This window comes from Oryctolagus cuniculus, chromosome 3 (assembly GCF_051225735.1).
Source record: "Oryctolagus cuniculus isolate XC-2025 breed Fujian yellow rabbit chromosome 3, ASM5122573v1, whole genome shotgun sequence".
Lineage (NCBI taxonomy): Eukaryota > Metazoa > Chordata > Mammalia > Lagomorpha > Leporidae > Oryctolagus > Oryctolagus cuniculus.
The window spans coordinates 71,355,141-71,377,693 of record NC_142869.1 but is presented as its reverse complement, the minus strand read 5'-3'; the positions used below and the strand labels follow the sequence as shown (position 1 = coordinate 71,377,693).

At 42.7% G+C, this 22,553-nt stretch overlaps 2 protein-coding genes across 7 annotated transcripts in view; one reads left to right on the top strand and one right to left on the bottom strand.

The window, feature by feature from the left end:
- The window catches only part of SSB (small RNA binding exonuclease protection factor La), a 161,265-nt gene that overhangs the window by 5,610 nt on the left and 133,102 nt on the right, over window positions 1–22,553 (top strand). The window lies entirely within an intron of this gene.
- CFAP210 (cilia and flagella associated protein 210) overlaps window positions 1–22,553 on the bottom strand; it is a 61,726-nt gene that overhangs the window by 558 nt on the left and 38,615 nt on the right. For 5 of the 6 annotated variants that reach the window (XM_008258719.5, XM_089328221.1, XM_089328225.1 and 2 more), the window contains 3 exons: window positions 20,345–20,484; window positions 15,032–15,224; window positions 13,481–13,645 (listed from right to left, as the gene is read on the bottom strand). In XM_008258719.5, the coding sequence (XP_008256941.1) occupies window positions 13,481–13,645; window positions 15,032–15,224; window positions 20,345–20,484 (498 nt within the window). Of the gene's footprint in view, window positions 1–11,354; window positions 11,552–13,480; window positions 13,646–15,031; window positions 15,225–20,344; window positions 20,485–22,553 lie in introns of those variants that run through there. The other variant, XM_089328222.1, reaches the window with a different exon arrangement.

Sequence of the window (22,553 nt, the reverse complement as noted above, 5' to 3'; positions counted from 1 at the left end):
TACAAGTTTTGACAACTACACACCATAACTTATTAACAAAACTCATGCTTCTTCATGCTTAAAGTAGTGGCTCAGTAAAGCTTATCTTAATAGGCTTATGTTATAGATGTTCAAACAAATAATACAGAGAAAGGTTAAAAATGTGAAATTTAGATTTTAAAAAATCAGTTAATTGAGTTTAGAAACTTTAGGCTATGAACTTTGGCAATTTAGGAGTTATAACAATCATTGTCCCCAACCTGTCCACTATTCTGAAGGAATTCAATCAATTCTAGTTTCGTGGGTCAGCCTAAGAAACAGTGTTTTCTAGACATAAAAGATTGAATCAATAGGAAATATCTGAAGTGAATTAAATTATACATTCTGGTTTCCAAGAATTTGAAGTCAGAACAATGAGTGACATCTATCAGCATAAGTTAACCAGGAGCTAGGGAGAATGAGTTATTCCACTATTTGCCAAAAGCTGATCTACAATATTTGGTAAAAAAATATTTTGTTGTACTGGTTCATATTCTTTTTCATTAGATGATTTTAGTGAATTTTCTGTGATATTCTAGCTAACTCTTCATTTTGTCTTGTCTGTTTTTCAAGTGCTGAGTTCATCAAAAAAAAAAGTAACTTTGTATTTATGAACATATAGTCATGACAGTGTTTTTTCAAATTCAAAAACTTAGGGAAGCAGAGAACAGTAGCCCAAACCCGATATCTTCATAAACTGAAATTTGAGGGACTAGAACAACCATATGAATATCATTTCCTATTACTGAGTGCTACAATTCAGATTTAAGACTGAGGTGCTATTTGTTGAATTAATGACAGAATGCTAGCAGTTTGAAGAAAAAGAAAATGTCATTCAGGGACAGGGTCTTGGTGTGGTAAAGACACTGGTTGGGACGCTCACATCCCATATTGGACTGTTTGAGTTCAAATCCTGGTTCTGCTGCCAATTCCAGCTTCCAAATGCAGACCTCCAGAGTCAAGAAGTAACCGCTCACGTAGTTTGAGTTCCTCCACCCATGTGGGAGACCAGGACTGAGTTCCTGGCTCCCAGCTTCAGCCCTGCTCCTGGCTTCAGCTTGGTCCAGTCCCCACCACGGTAGGCATTTGAAGAGTGAACCAGTGAATGGATGCTCCTCCCTGTCTTGCCTCAAATCAACAACATGAAAGAGAAAAATGGTTTCCAATAAAATTGGAACAGAAGTCAGGGCTAAAATTCATCAAAGGTAAAATGCTCAATTTGGGGTTCTTAGGGGCAATAAGGATATGTTAAACACAATTTATAAAAAGGTACTGATGGAACAGGAAAAAGGATTTGAAGAGTGAAAATGGAAGTAAAGAACTATGCTGGATCATACAATTGGCACCTCAAATTTGATTTGCTTGAAACAAATACAAATTTTTATTTTAAAATTCTGAAAAATTTTTAATCCTGAAAAAGGCTAAATATGAAGGTAAAGTAACAAGTGCCTTTGGAAGATAGCAAAGAGCTAATTAATTATTCTGAATTTTGGAAAATGAGTCAAGTATCCTGAGTTTCAAGATAGTACCTCAGGGGAATCAAATAGTTGGTCATGAAAAGTTCCTTATAGGTTGCAGGCAAATAAATCAGAATGGATATATATACATATACCCACACATACACATATGTACAAAGACATGGGATATATAGATCTCATTCCTGATTGAAACTTACAAGACAATTTGGGAGAAATGCAGACCCTGCTGGTTGTTTTCAATGTCATGCAATTGTAGTTTTGTTGATTTCTAAAGGGTCTCTTTTTAGAGATGCATACACGTGGATAAAATGTTATCTGGAATCAGGCTTTATATTGTGGTGAAAACATGTTTCATAATTTGAGTAAATGGAAAGCAATTTAAAAAAGCAATGCTCTCAGAACAAAAACAATTTGGAATTTCTACAACTTACTCTTTTTAGAATATCAAAAGTTTTGAACTAGAAATTACTAGAACATAGAGAAACAGGAAAGTGTAACGTACTTCTCATACAGGGTTGGAATGGGGGAGAATATTCAACAGAAACTCGAGTGGAAACAGGATTGATTTTAGTACTCAGATTTTGAAGCAACTATTATGGATATATCCAATTAAAGAAAAATATGCTCAGAATAAGTGAACAAATGGAAAATCTAAACAAATACAAACTAAAAGCAAACCAAATGAAAGTGTAAAAATTGAAAAGTTCAATAATAAATGAAAAACTCAGTTCAATATCAGAATCAGTGAATTTAAAGGTAAATTTACAATAGAAATTGTATAGCATCTGAAGAACCAAGAGAAAGATTGGTGAGAAATGAACAGAGCTCAAAGATATGGTATAGTATCAAATGTCTCTGTAAATTAGGTCCCTGAAGAAAAGAAAGAAGCAGGAAAAATATATGGAGAGGGTAAAGACATTACAGCTGATCACATTACATGTGATCTGAGAAAATATTGAGACCAGGAAGAGAAAACTGACAAATCATGTTTGGGGATCCAATAAAATGACTAACATTTGACTTCCCATAAGAGAGCCAGAAGACATTGGAATATAACACAGCCAAAGGGCTGAAAAATGTGATGTCCCATAATTTTATATTTAATGAAATACAAAGCTATTGCTTGGAAAATTTTATTGCTACACACTTGTGGCATAAGACATGCTAAAGGAAGTCTCAAGCTGAACATAACTGACACAAGATGGTAACGTGGATGCATAGGAAAAGAGTGATGAACACTGGAAAACAGTAAATATGTGGATAAAAAAGTATTTTATACATATCTCCTTCTTGCTCGTAATTTCTACAAATGGTAGCACTATTTAAGACAAAATATATAGCTGTGAGTGTGTGTGTATTAAATCAAGGGTGAGGATGGGGACACATGGTATAAAAGCTCTCTTTAGTTCCAAGAAATCTGTACTTAATGCAGGTAGAATATGATTGGCAAAGCATGCGTGCTCGAATACCTACAGCAGTGATCCTCAAACAGGAAACTTCTTCCTAAGGGATATTTGGTAATCAGTGGAGACTTTGGCTCTTACAACCTAAAGGCATCTAGAGTAGAAGCCAGAGATGCTGCTAAACATTTGGTAACTCATAGGAAAGAGGGCGTATGGCGCAGCAGTTAAGATGCTGCTTGGGAAGCCTGCATCTCCTGTTAGAGTGCTGCCGTTCGTGTCCAGGCTCTGCTTCTGCTCAAGCTTCCTGCTGAAGAACATTCTGGGAGGCAGCAGATGATGGCTCAAACAGCTGAGTCTCTGGTACCCATGTGGGAGACCCAGATTGAGTTCCAGGCTCCTGGTTTCAGCCTGGCCCAGCCCCAGCTATTGCAGCCATCTGGAAAGTGAATCAGCAAAATAAAGATTTCTCCCTGTCTCACTCTTGGTTTCTCTCCCTTTTAAATAAACATTTTAAGATCTCTCTCTTTTTCAAATAATTTTTAAAAACAAACATTGTTGGGGTCAGCATTGTGGCATAGCAGGCAAAGCTGCAGCCTGAAACGCTGGCATCCCATGTGAGCATGGATTCAAGTCCCAGCTGCTTCACATCCAATCCAGCTTCCTGCTGATGTGCCCGAGAAAGCAGCAGAGGAGAGCCTAAGACCCCTTGCATGGGAGACCCAAGGAAAGCTCCTCGCTTTGGACGAGACCCACACAGCTCCAGCCTCTGCGGCCATTTGGTGAGTGAACCAGCAGATGGAAGATTCTCTCCATCTCCACCTCTATAAACTCAGCCTTTCAAATAAATAAATCAATCTTTAAAAAAATAAAAACAAAAAAAGCATGCTGTTCGAAAGTGTCAATAGTGCTATTGTTGAGAAAGCTTGATTTCGAACCATCACACACACACACACACACGTGCACTGGACTGTGTAACTAAAAAGTCAGCATAGTACATGACATGCCAAAAGCACTATTTAGCTAAAAGAAAAAAAAAAAAAACACAAGAACAAGAGGAGACTAAACCAAAATAGTTGAGACAAATAGAAAATAAATCACTAGATGAAAGAACTATATTTAAATAGAATAGATAAAAGCAAAATCTATATACTGTGTACCAGAAAAACGCTTTAAATTCAGAAAACACAAATGGATTGAAAGTCAAAGGAAGGAAAAATAACTACATGGAAACTGGTAGCAAGAGTTGTAGTGGTGATATTAGACTTCAAAACAAGGAAAAAGAGTTATACAACAATACAAATTGCCTAATGCCACAGAAGTACAGAGCTAAATTTATTAAAGTAGTTAATTTTATAAATTTTGTTATGTACATTCTAGTACAGTAAAAAACTACATTCCCAATAAAATCCCATTTATTGGCCATATCTCCCTCTTCCCCTAAAAACTGAAAAACAAGGAATATTACTATAAATAGGGATATTTCATAATGATACAAAGAATGTTGCAGGAACATATATAATTGTAAATATATATATATACACATAGTGTATATATATGCACCTAACATGGTTCTAAAATATGTTAAGCAAAAAATGATAAAAATGAAAGAGTAATTCCACAAGCATAGTAGGAAGTTTATCAGTAAGAATACAGATGATGAAAATAACACCATAAACCAATCTGATCTCATTGGCATTTATAGAATTAAACAATATACAATCTTTCCAAGGATACATGTAACATTAACCAGAATAGACCATTTATTTCAAAACAAAAGGAATCTTAATAAATTTATTTTTATTTATTTATTTTTTATTTTTTGACAGGCAGAGTGGACAGTGAGAGAGAGAGACAGAGAGAAAGGTCTTCCTTTACCGTTGGTTCACCCTCCAATGGCCGCTGCAGCAGGCGCACCGCGCTGATCCGAAGGCAGGAGCCAGGTGCTTCTCCTGGTCTCCCATGCGGTGCAGGGCCCAAGGACTTGGGCCATCCTCCACTGCACTCCCTGGCCACAGCAGAGAGCTGGCCTGGAAGAGGGGCTACCAGGACAGAATCCAGCGCCCCGACTGGGACCAGAACCCAGTGTGCCAGCGCTGCAAGGCGGAGGATTAGCCTATTGAGGCGCGGCGCCGGCCGAATCTTAATAAATTTAAAATGACTGAAGTCAAACAGAGATCATTCTCTAACTTCATAAAATTAGAAATAAATCACAGGGAAAAATCTTGGAAATCCCCAAATCTGCAGAAATTAAGCAATATATTTCCAATTAGCCCACTTGTCAAAGAATATGTCAGAAGAAAAAACAGACTATATCTGCTTTCTCAGGCACATCATCAAGGAGCTAAATTAGAAGTGAAGCAGCTGGTTTAAGAAAAAAAAAAAAAAGCAGTGGAGTTGGCCCAAGTGCTTGGGCCCTGCACCCATATGTGAGACCTGAATGAAGCTTCTGGCTCCTGGCTTCGACCTGACCCAGCCCTGGCTGTTGCAGCCATCTAGGAAGTGAACCGGCAGAAGGAAGACCTCTCTGTCTCCACCTTTCAAATATTAAAATAAATCTTAAAAAAAAAAAAAAGAAGAAGAAGAAGATGGAGCAGCAGGGACTTAAATTGGCTACCATATGGGATGCCAGCATTGCAGGTGAAGGCTTAACCTTCTATGCCACAATGCCAGCCCCTAGGGCTTTATTCTAATGAATAACGACAGGTATACTCTAATGAGTGAAGATAAAAACATACCAAAATGTGAAAGGTTAGAAAGAAAGGATGAGAGGATGGGGCCCCGGCACTGTGGCAGAGTAGGTTAAGCCTCTGCCTGTGGCGCCAGCATCCCATATGGGTGCCGGTTCCAGTCCTGGCTGCTCCTCTCCTGATCCAGCTCTCTGCTACAGCCTGGGAAAACAGTGGAGGATGGCCCAAGTGCTTGGGCCCCTGCACCCCCATGGGAGACCGGGAGGAAACTTCTGGCTCCCTTGGCTTCAGATCGGTGCAGCTCCAGCCATTTCAGCCATTTGGAGAGTGAACTAGCAGATGTAAGACCTTTGTCTCTGTCTCGCCCTCTCTCTGTAACTCTACATCTCAAATAAATAAAATATTTTTTTTAAAAAAAGTATATAATCTCCAATTTTTATAATAGAAAATAAGGTCTAAAATTAATTACTAAAGCTTCTACCTCAAGAATTTAGAAAAAGGGGACTGGCGTCTTTGCACAGGTTAAACCACCACCTGCAATCCCAGCATCCCATAAGGCAATCCAGATTTGAGTCCTGGCTGCTACAGTACCTGGTAAAACAGTGGAAGATGGACCACGTGTCTGGCCCCCGCCAGCCATGTGCGAGACCCAAATGGAGTCCAGACTCCTAACTTCAGCTTGGCCCTGCCTGGTCATTATGGCCATCTGGGGAGTGAACCAGTGAATGGAAGATCACTTTTCTCTCTGTCCCTCCCTGTCACTCTGCATTTCAGATAAGATAAAACCAAGCCTTTTTTTTTTTTTAATTTAGAAACAGAGGAAAAAGTAGAAGGAAAAATCTAATAATCAGAATGGAAAACAATAAAATATGAATGTGCACACAGTTGAGAAAACTCACTGAAACTAAAACCTGGTTCTTTGAAAAAGTTAATAAACCCTTGGCTAAAATGACAAAATAAAGCAAGCACAACTTAACTAATGTTAGGAAGAAAAAAAAAATCAATGCAGAATCCACAGACTTCAAGTAGATAATAAAGGGACAACACCAACAACTTGGGTAAAATCATCAAATTCCTTGAAAGACACAAATTATGATAATGGAATCAAGAAGAAATAAAAAATTTGAATAGCTATATATAAAGGAAAGAAATTTAATTAGTCGTCTAACAACTTTTCCAACAGGCCCAGATGACATAACTGGTGAATTCTATCAAGCATCTGAAAACTGATATGGGGGCCGACAATGCCGGCATCCAAAATGGGTATCAGTTTGCATCCCAGCTGCTCCACCTCCTATTCAGCCCCCTTCGGATGTGCCAGGGAAAGCACTGGAGGATGATCCAAGTGCTTGGGCCCTTGCACCCAAATGGGAGACCTGGATGACGCTCCAGGCTCCTGGCTTTGGCTTGGCACAGCCTTGGCCATTGCAGCTATTTGGGGGAGTGAACCAGCAGATGGAAGATCTCTTTCCTTCTCTAATTCTGACTTTCAAATAAATCAATCAATCTTAAAAAAAAAAAAAAAAAAAACAGAACTGATACTGGGTTGGGGGAAGGCGGCATTGTCAGTAGCTAGTTAAGCTATTGCCTACCATGCCATTATCCCATATTCGAGCTGTTTTGAGCCACAGCTGCTCCATTTCTGATCCAGCTCCCTGATAATGCACCTGGGAAAGCGGTAGAGGATGGCCCAAGTCCTTATGCCTCTGCACCCACATGAGAGACCCAGATGAAGCTCCTGGCTCCTGGTTTCTGCCTGGTCCAGCTCCGGCTGTTGCAGCTTTGGGGAGTGAACCAGGGATGGAAGATCTCTCTGTCTCTCCCTATTTCTTTCTGTAACTCTACCTTTCAAATAAATAAAATATAAAGTAAAAAGTTGTGTTTTTTTTTTTTTTTTTTTTTGTTGACAGAGTGGACAGTGTGAGAGAGAGACAGAGAGAAAGGTCTTCCTTTGCCGTTGGTTCACCCTCCAATGGCCACCACGGCTGGCGTGCTGCGGCCGGCGCACCGCGCTGATCCGATGGCAGGAGCCAGGTGCTTCTCCTGGTCTCCCATGGGGTGCAGGGCCCAAGCACTTGGGCCATCCTCCACTGCACTCCCGGGCCATAGCAGAGAGCTGGCCTGGAAGAGGAGCAACTGGGACAGAATCTGGCGCCCCGACCGGGACTAGAACCCAGTGTGCTGGTGCCGCTAGGCGGAGGATTAGCCTGTTGAGCCACGGCGCTGGCCTAAAAAGTTTTAATTGTTTAAAAAAAATCCTATATGAAGTCTCCCCCCCCCCAAAAAAAAAAAAAAAAAAAAACAGAAGGTAGCAATACTTCCCAATTTATTGAATAAGGTCAGTTTTACTTAATCTAGACAAAGACATCATAAGAAAATACAGACTAATTTTCCTCATGAATATAGATGTAACAATCCTTAATATTAGCAACTGAATCCAGTTATATACATGTATATATGTTGTATGTTATATGTTTGTATATATATGTATGTGCTTTTAAATTCACCATGACTAAATGGGTTTAATCCCAGAAATATAAGGGTACTGCAAACAGTTCATGGAAAATAGAATTAAAAGATGGTTATTTTTAGTAGTGAAAACATGAAAATCCACACATTTGAGGGGTCTTCAAACCATTTGTGAAAGAGCATATTATGAAAAAACTATACATGGATTTCTAATATTGTTGGAACAAAATAAACATGTTTAATTCTATTTTTCCATGAATGTTTTAAGTAGCCTCATACAAAGATGTTTTAACATCTAAAAATTAATAAACATATTATATTAGTAGATAACAGAAAAAGCATAAATTATCAATATATGCAGAAAAAGTATTTGACAAAATTCAAAACCCATCTGTGATCTTTAAAATAACTTTCAGTAAATCTGGGAATAGAGGGGCACTTCATCAAGCCGACAAAGGACATCTACATAAAAACCTACAAAAAGTATGCCGTAATGACAAAAGACTGATGGCGCAGACATAGGGCACAGCAGTTAAGCTGTTGCCTGGGACACCCACATCTCATATTGTCCTCATCCCACTTCAGAGTGCCTGGTTTGAGTCACGGCTACTTCACTTCTGATCTAGCTTTCTGCTAATGCACACCCTGGAAGCCAGCAGGTGATGGCTCAATGTAATTGGGTCCCTGCCACTGACATAGGACATTAGAATAGTTCTGGGCTCCTGGCTTCAGCCTGTCCCAGCCCTGGCTGTTGCAGGCATTTGGGGAATGAACCAACAAATGAATTTTTTTTATTCATTCATAAGGCAGAGTTACAGAGAGAGGGAGAGACACACAGAGAGAGAGACACAGAGACATAGATCTTCATCTGCTGGTTCACTCCCCGATGGCCAAAACGGCCAGGGCTAGGCCAGGCAGAAGCCAGGAGCTTCATCCTGGTCTCCCATGTGGACTCAAACACTTGGGCCATCTTCTGCTGCTTTCCCAGGCAAGCATCAGGGAGCTGGATCGGAAGTGGAGCAGCCGGGACTTGAACTGCACCCATATGGGATGCTAGCGTTGCAGGTGGCAGCTTCACCCATCCAGCCACAACACTAGCCCCTTAAAAAAAAATACTTAAAAAATAAATTTATAAATAACTACTGAAAAGGCTAAGAAAACTTGTAACTGAATTTAGCAAGGCTGTATGATATGTCAAAATACAAAAATAAACTATACCTCTATATATTATGAATGGTACAAATACAGAAATAAAAAAATAATTTCACTCACAAGGACATTTTAAAAATAAGAATAAATGTAATAAAAACATTAAGGGCCTAGAAATCCCAAACTACAAACCATTAAGAGGGAAATTAAAGAATACCCAATAATATATAATGTTCACGAATTTGAAGACTGAATATTATTACAATAGACCCCAAAATGTTTTCTCCAATTCTTCCTAAGTTGCACTATTTACATATTTATTGTAATCCTTAGAAGGACTGGTCAGACTTTTTTTGTGGTAAAAATTGACTCTAAAACTACTATGCCGCCAGCACCGCGGCTCACTAGGCTAATCCTCTGCCTGCAGCGCCAGCACACCGGGTTCTAGTCCCGGTCGGGGCGCCAGATTCTGTCCCGGTAGCCCCTCTTCCAGGCCAGCTCTCTGCTGTGGCCTGGGAGTGCAGTGGAGGATGGCCCAAGTGCTTGGGCCCTGCACCCGCATGGGAGACCAGAAGTACCTGGCTTCTGCCATCCGATCAGCGCGGTGCGCCAGCTGTAGCGCGCCGGCCACGGTGGCCATTGGAGGGTGAACCAACGGCAAAGGAAGACCTTTCTCTCTGTCTCTCTCTCTCACTGTCCACTCTGCCTGTCAAAAACAAAACAAAACAAAACAAAACAAAACAAAACAAAACAAAAAACAACTACTATGCCATCTCCTGCTCCTTCCAGAGTATGCATGAGCAGGAACCTGGAATTGGAAGTGGAGCCAGGTCAATCCAGGCACTTCAATACAGGATGTGGGCATCCCAATGGTCTCTTTTTTTTCTTTTATTAAGATTATATATATATAGATATGTATATATACATACTTGAAATACAGTTACATATATATGTATACATATATATATACTTGAAATGCAGAGTTACAGAGAGAGGAGGAGAGACAGGGAGAGAGAAAGAGAGAGATCTTCCACCTGCTGGTTCACTCCCCAAATGGCTACAATGGCCAGGGCTAGGCCAGGCCAAAGCCAGGATCCCAAAGCTTCTTCCAGGTCCCCCACATGGGTGCAGAGGACCACTTCCACTGCTGTCCCATAATGCATTAGCAGGGAGCTGGATCAGAAGTAGAGCAGCTGGCACTTAAACCAGTGCCCATATGGGATGCTAGCATCTCAGGCAGAAGCTTAACCTTCTATGCCACAGCACTGGCCCCTTGGTGTTGTCTTAACTACTAGGCCAAATGCCTGCTCCTTATACAAAATATTTATGACCTAGTTTAGGTAATGTTTTTTCAGCAGGGTCACAAAAAGCACAAAACAAAATTTAGAAATTGATAAATTGGACTTCATCTACACTAAAAGCAGTGGGGAGGTGTTTATCCTGTGTTAGGTTCCCAGCTCTGGATCCAGCTTCCTGCTAATGCGGACCTTGGAAGGTAGCAGTGATGGCTCAAGCAATTGAGTTCCTGCCACCCACATGGGAGACCTGGATAGAGTTCCCAGCCCCTGGGATCAGTCTAGCCTACTTCTGGTCATTGTTAGTATTTGGGAAGTGAACCAGGTAGTAAGGGCATGCTCTTGGAATCCTCTCCCCTCCCCTCTCCCACCTCTGTGTGTGTGTGTCTGCACCTCTGTCTCTCAAGTAAAAATTTAAAAACATTTGTTCATTAGAAGATAGCATTAAGCAGTAGAAGATGGCCCAAGTGCTTGGGCCCCTGCACCAGCGTGGGAGACCCAGAGGAAGCTCCTGGCTCCGGATCAGCGCAGCTCCAGCTGTTGTGGCCAACTGGGGAGTGAACCAGCAGATGGAAGACCTCTCTCTCTCCCTCTCTCCCTCTCTCCCTCTGCCTCTCCTCTCTCTGTATAATTCTTTCAAATAAATACATAAATCTTTTAAAAAATTTAAAAATGGGCAAGAATTGGAGTAAACATATACTCAAAAGAAAATAGCAAAAAGTCAATTAGCACATGTAAGTGAAAACCACAAAGAGATACCACTTCAGACCAATCATGATAGCTATTTTTACAAAGGAAGGAATGAAAGAAAACAAGGGGAGAAAGTATTGTTTACAGAAATTGGAATCTTTGTGCATTGCTGGTAGGCATGTAAAATGGTGTAACTACTGTAGGAAACAGTCCAAGATTGCATAGAGAATTACCATGTGACCATCAATTCCAGGCTGGCCATCTAAGCAAGAGAACTGAGAGTAGAGACTCGAGCAGCTATGGTTTACTAATGTTCACAGAAGCGGTATCACAGCAGTCAGAGGTGGGAATGACCCAAAGATCTGCCAACAGATGAAGGGTAAACAAAATGTGATGTATACATCCGATGGAATATTAAAAGAAATAAAACTGATATATACTACCACATGGACAAACCTTCAAGACATGCCAAGTAAAATAAACCAGGCACAAAAACACAAATATTCTATGATTCCACTTACTCATGAAGTACCCTCAGGGGTACTTCAAAAAACTGTGGAAAAGTGGGATGAAAAGGTTATTTTTGTGCACTCACCATGAACTTTCCAAAGACTACTTGTATGAGATACTTAGAATAATTGAATTCCTAGAGACAGAAAACAGGACAGTGGTTCCTGCAGCTGTAGGGAAAGGGAACAGGGAGCCGCTGTTGAATGAGTATGAGGTTGTAGCATAGGATGCTGGAAAAGTCCCAGGGACACACAGCGCTGGTGGTCAATGAAAACAAACTTAATGCCTTCCAGCTGTCCACTTAAAGATGGTTAAAATAAAGATGGTTAACACACAATTATTCTTAGGTGTTTAAATGTAATTGAAAAGTGATCCCTGTTAAATGTAAGAGAGGGCGGAGATGTACAATTTGGGACATGCTCAATCGGACTTGCCCCAAATGGTGGAGTTAGAAATGTGCCAGGGGATTCCAATACAATCCCATCAAGGTGGCATGTACCAATGCCATCTCACTAGTCCAAGTGGTCAATTTCAGTTCACAATTGATCATACTGATAGGTCTAAGAGTCAAAGGGATCACATAAACAAGACTAGTGTCTGCTAATACTAACTAAAAGAATAAAAAAGGGAGAGAATGATCCAACATGGGAAGTGGGATATACAGCAGACTCCTAGAATGGCAGATGTCCTAAACAGCACTCTGGCCTCAGAATCAGCCCTTAAGGCATTTGGATCTGGCTGAAGAGCCCATGAAAGTATTTTAGGCATGGAAAGCCAAGACACTGCGCAAACAAACAAACAAACAAAAACCACACAACAACAACAAAAAATGAAATGAAAGATCTCTGCGAGTGAGATCCCAGTAGAAAGAACAGGCCATTAAAGGAGATACCATTCTCTGAAGGTACGACCTTGTCTAAATAAGATCGAAGTTGGCGAACTCAAAAGGCTTCCATAGCCTTGGCAACTCATGACTAGAGCCTAGGGAGATTACTGACGCCATAAAAAAAAAAAAAAATGGCAAACTTTCTGTTAGGTATGTTTTACCATAATAAAGATAATCAGAAAAATTCAACGATACACAGCAACAAGTTTGACTAGACGCTACACAAAAGCAAGTGTGCAAGTGACCAACAAGGACATGCAAAGATGTTCACTGTCTTGGGTCATTCAGAAAATGCTAAACTAAGCCATGCGCTATCACTACACAGCAATAGTTAACCCCAAAGGATGACCGCGTGTCTGTGAAGATGTGCGGCAGCACGTGCTTGTAGACATCGCTGGAAGGAATGGAAAATGGCACAACCATTTCCAAAAGGAGATTTGAGCACAAATGATAGGAAGCCAGATCCTCTATGCATACTGCAAAATCTCTGCTCTCCCCACTCGCCCCAAATCCAAAACTTCCAAGATCCCAATCAACACAGTCTCTGGGACATTTTCGTTTTACAGAGTGGGGCGGGCGTTGGGGGTGGGGGGAGTAAAAGCAAGCATATGAGCATCATGGCCTGCACATGCATGTGGATGTTCTGTATAAAGCATGACAGGCAGTAAGGAAAGATAAGCATTTGTGCAAGAGATAAACCTGGTATGGAAGGAACTTCAAAGCAGCCAAAACCAGAAACTAACCTTGCATTTTAAAATATATATTTAATGTGTCATAAGCATAATAACCACTTGTTCTTTCTCCACAAAAGAAACCACTGGGGAGACAGAAAGCCAGCATGAATTCTGTGCCGCACATTTATTGTGGGAACAAATAAACACTTCAGAAGAATTACCATTTGCTGAATGTGTGCATCTTGAAGTTCTCGGCGTTCTTTATCGGCTCTGGTTTTTTTCTCCTTTTCATGCTCCTGGAAAATCTGATCTGCTTTCAGGATAGCCAGCAGTTGTTCTTTAGACTCTATTTTTCTTTGTTTTTCTTCTTCCTCTTTATTTTTTATCTAGAAGTTTAAGGGCAAGGAAGAAAATTAAAACCAGGTTTAGCAATTAGTCACTGGTTGGAAACTGGTTAGAAAGATAAGAAATTCTAGGAGTGGGGAACTTTTTTTTGCCCAGAGCCATTTGTGTATATATATATATATATATATATATATATATATTTATTTATTTATTTATTTATTTAAAATTCAGAGTTACACACAGAGAGAAGGAGAGGCAGAGAGAGAGAGAGAGAGAGAGAGGTCAGTTGGGGAGTGAACCAGCGGGTGGAACACCTCTCTCTTTACCTCTCCTTCTCTATCTGTGTAACTCTGACTTTCAAGTAAAATAAATATTAAAAAAAAAAACTTAGCCTGCTATAGATATATTGAATTTAGAGTCCCACCTGTAGTTGTTTTGGCAGGGCCAGACTATATGATTTCCCAGGTCTCACATGGCCTGCAGGCCAGACATTCTCCAATGCTATAAAAATAGAGTCAGCCAGAAGCAATGCAGGAGCAGAAAACTGCATGTACTTGGGTACATTCCCATATGGCCAGTTTACTTTGGTTTTGGTCCACAGTATTTTTTGATTACAGGAAACATTAAATGAAAATATAAGTAAGAGTGATACAGATAAATGTCTACCGGTTTAAGAAAGAAAATACAAGAATAGAGGGGCTGGCCCTATGGCACAGCAGGCCCCAGTTTGTATCTCTGTGCTCCTCTTCCGATCCAGCTCTCTGCTGTGGCCTGGGAAAGCAGCAGAAGATGACCCGAGTGCTTGGGCCCCTGCACCCGCATGGGAGACCTGGAAGAAGCTTCTTGCTCCTGCTGTTGCAGCCATTTGGAGAGTGAACCAGTGGATGGAACACCTCTCTCTGTCTCGACCTCTCTCTGTAACTCTGCCTCTCAAATAAATAAAATAAATCTTCATGTCTTTGAAAAGCAAAGAGAAAGAGATCTCTCCCATCCACTTGTTCACTCCTCGATAGCCAGAGCTGGGTCAGCCAAAGCTAGGGATAAAAACCCAATCTGGGGCTCTCACACAGTGGGCAAGACCCAATTACTTGACAGTCATCATCTGCTCGCTCCCAAGGGTTCGCGTTAGCAGGAAGCTGGAATTGGGAGTGGAGCTGGGACTTAAACCCGGGTTCTCTGATAAGGGATGCAGGTGTCCCAAGGTGCTTCTCAATGCCCACCCATATAAGTATCTTATTTGTAACTGACTGACAAACCATCATCTTCTATTAGAAGGCAAATATTATCTGATTTCAAGATTATGGAAGATAACACATTGCTTTTCTCCTCTCTGGCTAGTTTTTTGTCAGAGAGGCAAAGAGGGTAGAAACCAAAGTGGAAAGGTCTTAAATTTGACTATTTTTATGTATCATGATTGAATTATTTACCACACTGTCTCTATATTCTGCAATAGCATTCAATTCTGCTTGCTTTTTTTCATATTTTTCTTTTTCTCTTTTTTCCCATTCAGCTTCGGTTTCTGCAATATCTCTAGCAATCATCAAATCTTCATTGTCCAGTTTCTCTTTTATTAGTTCACTCAAGAAATTATTTATTCTTTCTCTCCGTTCTTCCATTAACCTGTAACAAAACCATTCATGTCAAATCTTCATGAACAGATTTTTAATGCAGCCACTATACTTCAGAGTCAGATATTTCACAAAATGTAGTTCTACAAAAACAAAAGGAAGCCTGCTGCTCCAAACACATATCTAAATATATTATTTTAAGTGGAAATTATTCTTATAACTATAACTACCAAGTAACATATATTCTAAAAGTCAAAACAGAGTAATAGGTACAATATGGCAGTGTGTGTATGTGTATTTAGGAAAGGTTCAAATTCTCCAGAAATTTTTAGCGATACTTGTTAGTCTACTGCTTTAGCATTGGAAGCATAGGCTATCAAAGGCCTGCCTTTAAAAGCCCTAGGGAAAATCTAATAAAAGCTATCAAAATCCTGAAGAAATCATTCTGAATATCCTGCTGAAACTTATTAACTGCACTTTGCTTGATCTGTTTGTGTATCTCTCCCCCTTTATACTATGGGATTCCTGAGGTCAGGGGCTGGCTTGTCCTCTCTCTAGCCCGAGGTCCAATGTGTGTCTGATACACCATAAACAATAAACACATTTTTTCAAAGGAGTGGGAGCAGGAACTTGTACAAAATGTACTTGAGTTGTGGCAAATTCACTAATTTATTGAGTGAATTTACAAAGCAATACATACGAGGAAATCACAGTCTAAAGTGGAGAGAAGACATTAATGTAAATAACCACGTAAGGCACAGTGTTAAACGCCACGAGAACGCTGGGAAGTGATACAGACAAAGGAGGAAAGAACGACACTCTCATAAGACGGATGATTCAGCTGGGATTTAAAATATTTTAGACACTTCTAATGATTGTTTACTTTGTGCAAGAAGTAAATATTTCAGGGGCTAGGGACCTGACAGTGAACAAACACGTTAAAAATCTCAGCCCGCACAGAGCTCTGATTATGGGTGGAGAAGGAGAGTAAAAATCAGTAAGTAAAATATGTAACTGAATGAGTTAAAGGAGCAGGTTCTGTGTTCTCTGTAGGTGAGCATTCCCCAGAGAGAGAGTACTGAAAAGTCCAGTGTAGGTGAGAAAAAGAAGGAGAGAGTAGTAGCAGGTGAGGTGAGAGATGAGCCGGGAATTTGTGTGGGTGGAGAGCCTTCTGGGCTATTGTAGAGACTTTTTTTTTTTTTAAAGATTTATTTATTTGAAAGTCAGAGTTACACAGAGAGAGTGAAGAGAGAGTGAAGAGAGAGGTCTTCCATCCGATGGTTCACTCCACAGATGGCCGCAACGGCTGGAGCTGTGCTGATCTGAAGCCAGGAGCCAGGAGCTTCTTTCAGGTCTCCCACGTGGGTGCAGGGGCCCAAGGACTTGAGCCATCTTCTACTGCTTTCCCAGGCCATATCAGAGAGCTGGATCGGAAGTGGAGCAGCCAGGACTAGAACCAGCGCCCATAGGGGATGCCAGCGCTTCAGGCCAGGGCGTTAACCCACTGCGCCACAGTGCTGACCCCAACTATTGTAGAGACTTTTAAGAGCAATGTAAAGCCAGCAGAGGATTCTGCACAAGGAAAAGCGTGATCCAGACAGAAATACCGTGTACTGTCATCTGGCCTCCTACTTGTCTCTTCACTCCATCCCAAACTGCTCTCTAAGGTAAACAATGGCATCTTTATCTGATGGACACTTTCTTTTTAAATCTTATCTGTGGGGAGCAATCCGGACTAGACTGTTACTGGAATTAAGACTTATTCTATGCATCTGCTCTCCCACAATATGGCGCTGGGAGAGAAGTGAACAGCTTCCGCACAGCTGCCTCCAGTTCAACTAATAAACTGTAGGACTTGCTCCTGATTGGAGGAGAGCAGCGTACTCGGCGTGTGGGCAGCCGAGTCAGGATTGGCGGAGGAGGACTATAAAGGAGGAGAGAGACGGCATGCACCAGGAACATCTATGGGGAACATCTAAGGGAACCCGTGCAGCCCCCGAGAGAGCCGGCCGGCGGTGTGCCGCTCCCCCTGCGGAAGTGGGGAATGTGGCCAGGGGGAACTGCCCTTCCACGGAGGTGGAAGGGATAGTAGCCAACCCGGGAAGAACCAGCAGCAAACCCGGGGAGGGCCGAGCAGACAAAAGAACAGCGCAGGGTCCTGTGTTGCTCCTCCACGAAGAGGGGGAGCGACATAATGGTGCCGTGACTCGGATATGAAGCCTAGGCAGGGTTTAGTGTTGCTCCTCCATGAAGAGGGGGAGCGACATAATGGTGCCGTGACTCGGATAGGAAACCTGACTCGGATAGGAAACGTGACTCGGATAGGAAACCTAGGACGGATAGGAAACTTAGGAGGGAAGAAACAGGAAGAAATGGGAAAAATATCGGAGAGAGAGACTAGCAAACAGCCTAGGGAAAAGCTGGACGAAAAAGGAGCCGGAAGAAGCTATTGAAAGCCTAGGCATAGACTCGGATACGGACTACGGGGGGAAGCTGGGAGAAATCTCTAAGGGCGAAAGCGAAAGTGAAAGCTAGAACAAACAGACTCGGACGCGGACTGTGGGGAGAGGCCAGGAGAAATGAGGGAGGAATATCGTTGGAGGAAAGCTTGGGGAAAACATACCGGGTAGAGAAAAATGTTAGGGAAATTGAAGCCGCGGGGGGCAGGCCGAGGCGGAAACGAAAGCCACTTTGGGATTCTCAGGTTAGCCCGGGAATAGGGGGCGAAAAGTTGAAACCAGAAGCTGAGACGTAAGCCAGATTGGGATCCGTCTGATTAGCCCGGGGAGCAAAGGACGGGAAGCCAAACCATGGGGCGGAGACGTACGCTGGGTTGAATTCGCCAAGCTAGCCCGGGGAACTTAGATTGAATGCTAGTGGTGGACACGTAAGCTACGCTGTGTTACTCGCGGAAGCCGCCGCGTGCAGAGAGAGCACGGGGCGTGAATAGATAGGGAACGGGGCTGGCGTAGGCCGTGGTTCAGACGCGAAAGGGTTAAGCGTGGAGACCGCGGAGCGCGCGAAGCCGAGCCGCGCAAAGCCGGGAAGCTGCGCAGATGAGAGAGGCGCGCGGGCTGAAGCGGCGCAGAGCCGGGAACCCAACGGCGGGGCGAGGTGCTGGAAAGCCGCAGGGATAAGAGAAACAGAAGTTTAGAAGTAAAGTGAGAAAAATAAAAATGCTGGGAGATAGAAGTAAAATGGGAGAAATAGGAATGCCCGGAGATAGAGAAATAGAGAAATAGAAAGGCCTCCCCTCAACATGGCAATTAGAAGGCTTGGATTCGGTCTGCCCGATTAGTGAGGCGATGAGCACCTGGGCGGCTAGCAGCTTATGCGCCGCAGGTCACCGAAGACAGGCACGAATTAACATCAGTAAGGCTTCCCCACAATACCGCAATTAGAAGGCTTGGATTCGGTCTGCCTGATTAAGGCGGTAAGCGCCAGCAAGCAGCTCGACCAGAGTATGAGCTGCAGGTCACCGAAGATAGGCACGAACCAACACTAATAAGTCTCCCCCACAATAAGGCAATGAGAAGGCTTGGATTCGGTTTGCCTGATAGGTCTTGTAAGTCCCCTGCAGGCAGAGCAGAGCATGCGCTGCAGGGCACCGAACACAGGCACGCATCAGCGCCTAAAAACCTCCTCACAACATGGCGAAGAGAGGACCCGGATTCGGTTTGCCTGATAGGACTTGTAAGAGCCTGTAGCAACTCTAGCAAGTAGAGCAGAGTGTGTGCCGCGGGACACCGAAGACAGGCGCATATCAACGCTAAAAAATAAAAAGAAAGGGGGATCTGTGGGGAGCAATCCGGACTAGACTGTTACTGGAATTAAGACTTATTCTATGCATCTGCTCTCCCACAATATGGCGCTGGGAGAGAAGTGAACAGCTTCCGCACAGCTGCCTCCAGTTCAACTAATAAACTGTAGGACTTGCTCCTGATTGGAGGAGAGCAGCGTACTCGGCGTGTGGGCAGCCGAGTTGGGATTGGCGGAGGAGGACTATAAAGGAGGAGAGAGACGGCATGCACCAGGAACATCTATGGGGAACATCTAAGGGAACCCGTGCAGCCCCCGAGAGAGCCGGCCGGCGGTGTGCCGCTCCCCTGCGGAAGTGGGGAATGTGGCCAGGGGGAACTGCCCTTCCACGGAGGTGGAAGGGATAGTAGCCAACCCGGGAAGAACCAGCAGCAAACCCGGGGAGGGCCGAGCAGACAAAAGAACAGCGCAGGGTCCTGTGTTGCTCCTCCACGAAGAGGGGGAGCGACATAATGGTGCCGTGACTCGGATATGAAGCCTAGGCAGGGTTTAGTGTTGCTCCTCCATGAAGAGGGGGAGCGACACTTATCTAAATCTGTATTGCTGGAATTCTTTAACACTGATGACTATTCCCTTTCTACCAAAACTCTTCTCCCTTGATGTTTCTCTGGTTTTCTCACTATCTCTGGAAACTACCCTTTGGTCTTCCCATTATTCTTTCTCCATTTGACGAGTAAACGCCGAGTTCTCTAGTGACTATCTCACCTTTAATTCTTACCTACTCACCCAAGGTGAGCTCACCTGTATTCTCACTTCCAACTACCATTTATATACCAAAGGCTTACAAAGTCACAGCCCTCTCCCAGAACAGACCAGTATTTTCAACCATCTGCCAGATAGATGTCCTGGATATTCCAAAGGTTCTTCAACTTACATGCCCCAAACAAATCTTGTCAATAAATGCCCTGTTCATTTTTTTAAAGATTTATTTATTTGAAAGGCAAAGTTACACAGAAAGAGGAGAGGCAGAGAGAGAGAGAGAGAGAGAGAGAGAGAGAGAGGTCTTCATCTGCTGGTTTACTCCCTGATTGGCCGCAATGGCCAGAGTTGAGCTGATCCGAAGCCAGGAGCCTGGAGCTTCTTCCAGGTCTCCTACATGGGTGCAGGGGTCCAAGGACTTGGGCCATCTTCTACTGCTTTCCCAGGCCACAGCAGAGAGTTGGATAGGGAGTGGAGCAGCGAGGCCACTTATGGGATGCTGGCACTGCAGGCAGTGGCCCTACCCGCTATGTCACAGCGTCTGCTCCCACCCTGTTCTTATATAAAACAATGAAGCCTGTGTTCCAAAAGGCTACTTTCATAACACAACTTCTGAATTACTGTAAAATAATCTTAGAACTTTTAAAAGCCTACCTGTGTGTTTCAGCTTCTTTTTCTTTACCCATTTGTGTGAGACGCTTTTTTGCTTTGATAAATCTTCTAATCTTTTCATCTTCTTCCTCTCGCTGCTGCTGTTCTACAGCTTTGATTATATTTTTATCATGCAGATGCTCCTTGGGAGAAAAATGTACAGTATCCAATCACAGAATATCTTCCAATAATCACTATCTAACAGTAACCTGTCAAAGCTCTGATCCAGTTATTTGTCTCCTGGAAATTTATCCCAAAGAAACAATCAGGGAGTTGCATAAAAGTTTATGTACCATGTATTTCATTTAAGAAAAGAATCTTAAATACTCAAAAGGGAAATGGTTAAATAAATCATAATTTCAATGACATAAAATACTCAGAAATAATATGAGAAGAAGGAAAGAATACAAAACATCATAGTATATTCCAGTTTCACAAACACATGTAAGTACAAGTTTATAATGTATAAATGACTGAAGGAAATGTGCCAAATGTTAATAGCAGTTATCTTTGTGGTATGAGATAATGGATGACTCTTCTTAATGCTTTTGTATATTTTTCAAACATCGCATTTCCTTACAAATGTGTGATTAGGTGTCAATGTTGTGGTACAGCAGATACAACTGCTGCTTGGGAGAACTGCATCCCATCTTAGAGTGCCAGTTCAAGTCTTGGCTACGCTACTTCCAACTCAGCTTCACGTTAACATATCGTGAGAAGCAGCCACCCACATGGAGACGTGAGTGGAGTTCCAGGCTCCTGGATTCCATCTGGCCCAGCCCTGGGCTATTTATAGGTATTTAGGGGAGTAAACCAGCAGGTGAAACCATCCCCAACACCACCATTGCTCTTTCAAGTAGAATAAAATAAACATTTTAAAAGTGAAAATGTGATAGCAATAATTATATAATCAGAAAGATAAATATGTAGTTTTCATTTAATGTTTGAATAGTAAATATAGTCACATGGTTCAAAAGTTTAAGATATTTTTACATAAACAATGCTATGTTTTGGATCAGATTATGGCTCCCTAACTCAGGCAGACAATTAAATCTGAAAATCAGAAGTTGATGATGGGCTGGCACTGTGGCATAGTGAGTAAAGTCGCTGCCTGCAGTGCCGGCATCCCATGTGGGTGCCGGTTCAAGTCCCGGCTACTCCACTTCCAATCCAGCTCTCTCCTGTGGCCTGGGAAAGCAGTGAAAGAGTGCCCAAATCCTTGGTCCCCTGCACCCGTGTGGGAGACCAGGGGGAGGCTCCTAGCTCCTGGCTCCTGGCTTCAGGTCGGCCCAGCTCCAGCCATTGCGGACATCTGAGAGTGAACCATCAGATGGAAGACCTCTCTCTCCCTTCCCCTCTCTTTCTCTGCCTCTCTGTAACTCTGCCTTTCAAATAAATAAATCTTTAAAAAAAAAAAAAAAAAAAAAAAGAAGTTGATAATACTAAAGGGTAGAAATTTAATCCAATTACGGCATCAAGGAGGTGGGCCTAGTGGGAGGTTCTCTAGGTCCCTGGGGATGTGTAATCAGAAGCCAGGGTTGATTATAAAGGCCTGAGTCAGGCCCATCAGCTTGCTCTGCTTCCTGACTCCATGTGATTGTTCCTCTAGACTGCCATCTTCTGGTCTCAGTACAGGGCTACATCAGTGAGACCTGCCTGATCTTGTGAATCTTCAGAACCAGGAGCCCCGAGACCAACGTTTGTTTTTTTTGTTTTGTTTTAATATTTATTTACTTGAAAGTCAGAGTTACACACACAGAGAGAAGGAGAGGCTGAAAGAGAGAAGGAGAGGGAGAGAAAGAGAGAGAGAGAGAGAGAGAGAGAGGTTTTCCATCCGCTGGTTCACTCCCCAATTGACCACAACAGCCAGAGCTGTGCCTATCCAAAGCCAGGAGCCAGGAGCCTCCTCTGGGTTTCCCACGTGGATACAAGGGCCCAAGGACTTGGGCCATCTTCTACTACTTTCCCAGGCCATAGCAGAGAGCTGGATGGGAAGTGGAGCAGCTGGGACTTGAACCAGCGCCCACATGGGATGCCAGCACTGCAGGCGGTGGCTTTACCCTCTATGCCTCAGCACCAGCCCCTCTAACATGAGTGTTCTCAATAGGTTACTATTCTATTTATTTGAGAGAGAGAGCAAGCAAAGAAAGACCTTCCACATGCTGATTCACTCCCCAAATGCCCACAGCAGCCAAAGGTAGGCCAGGCTGAA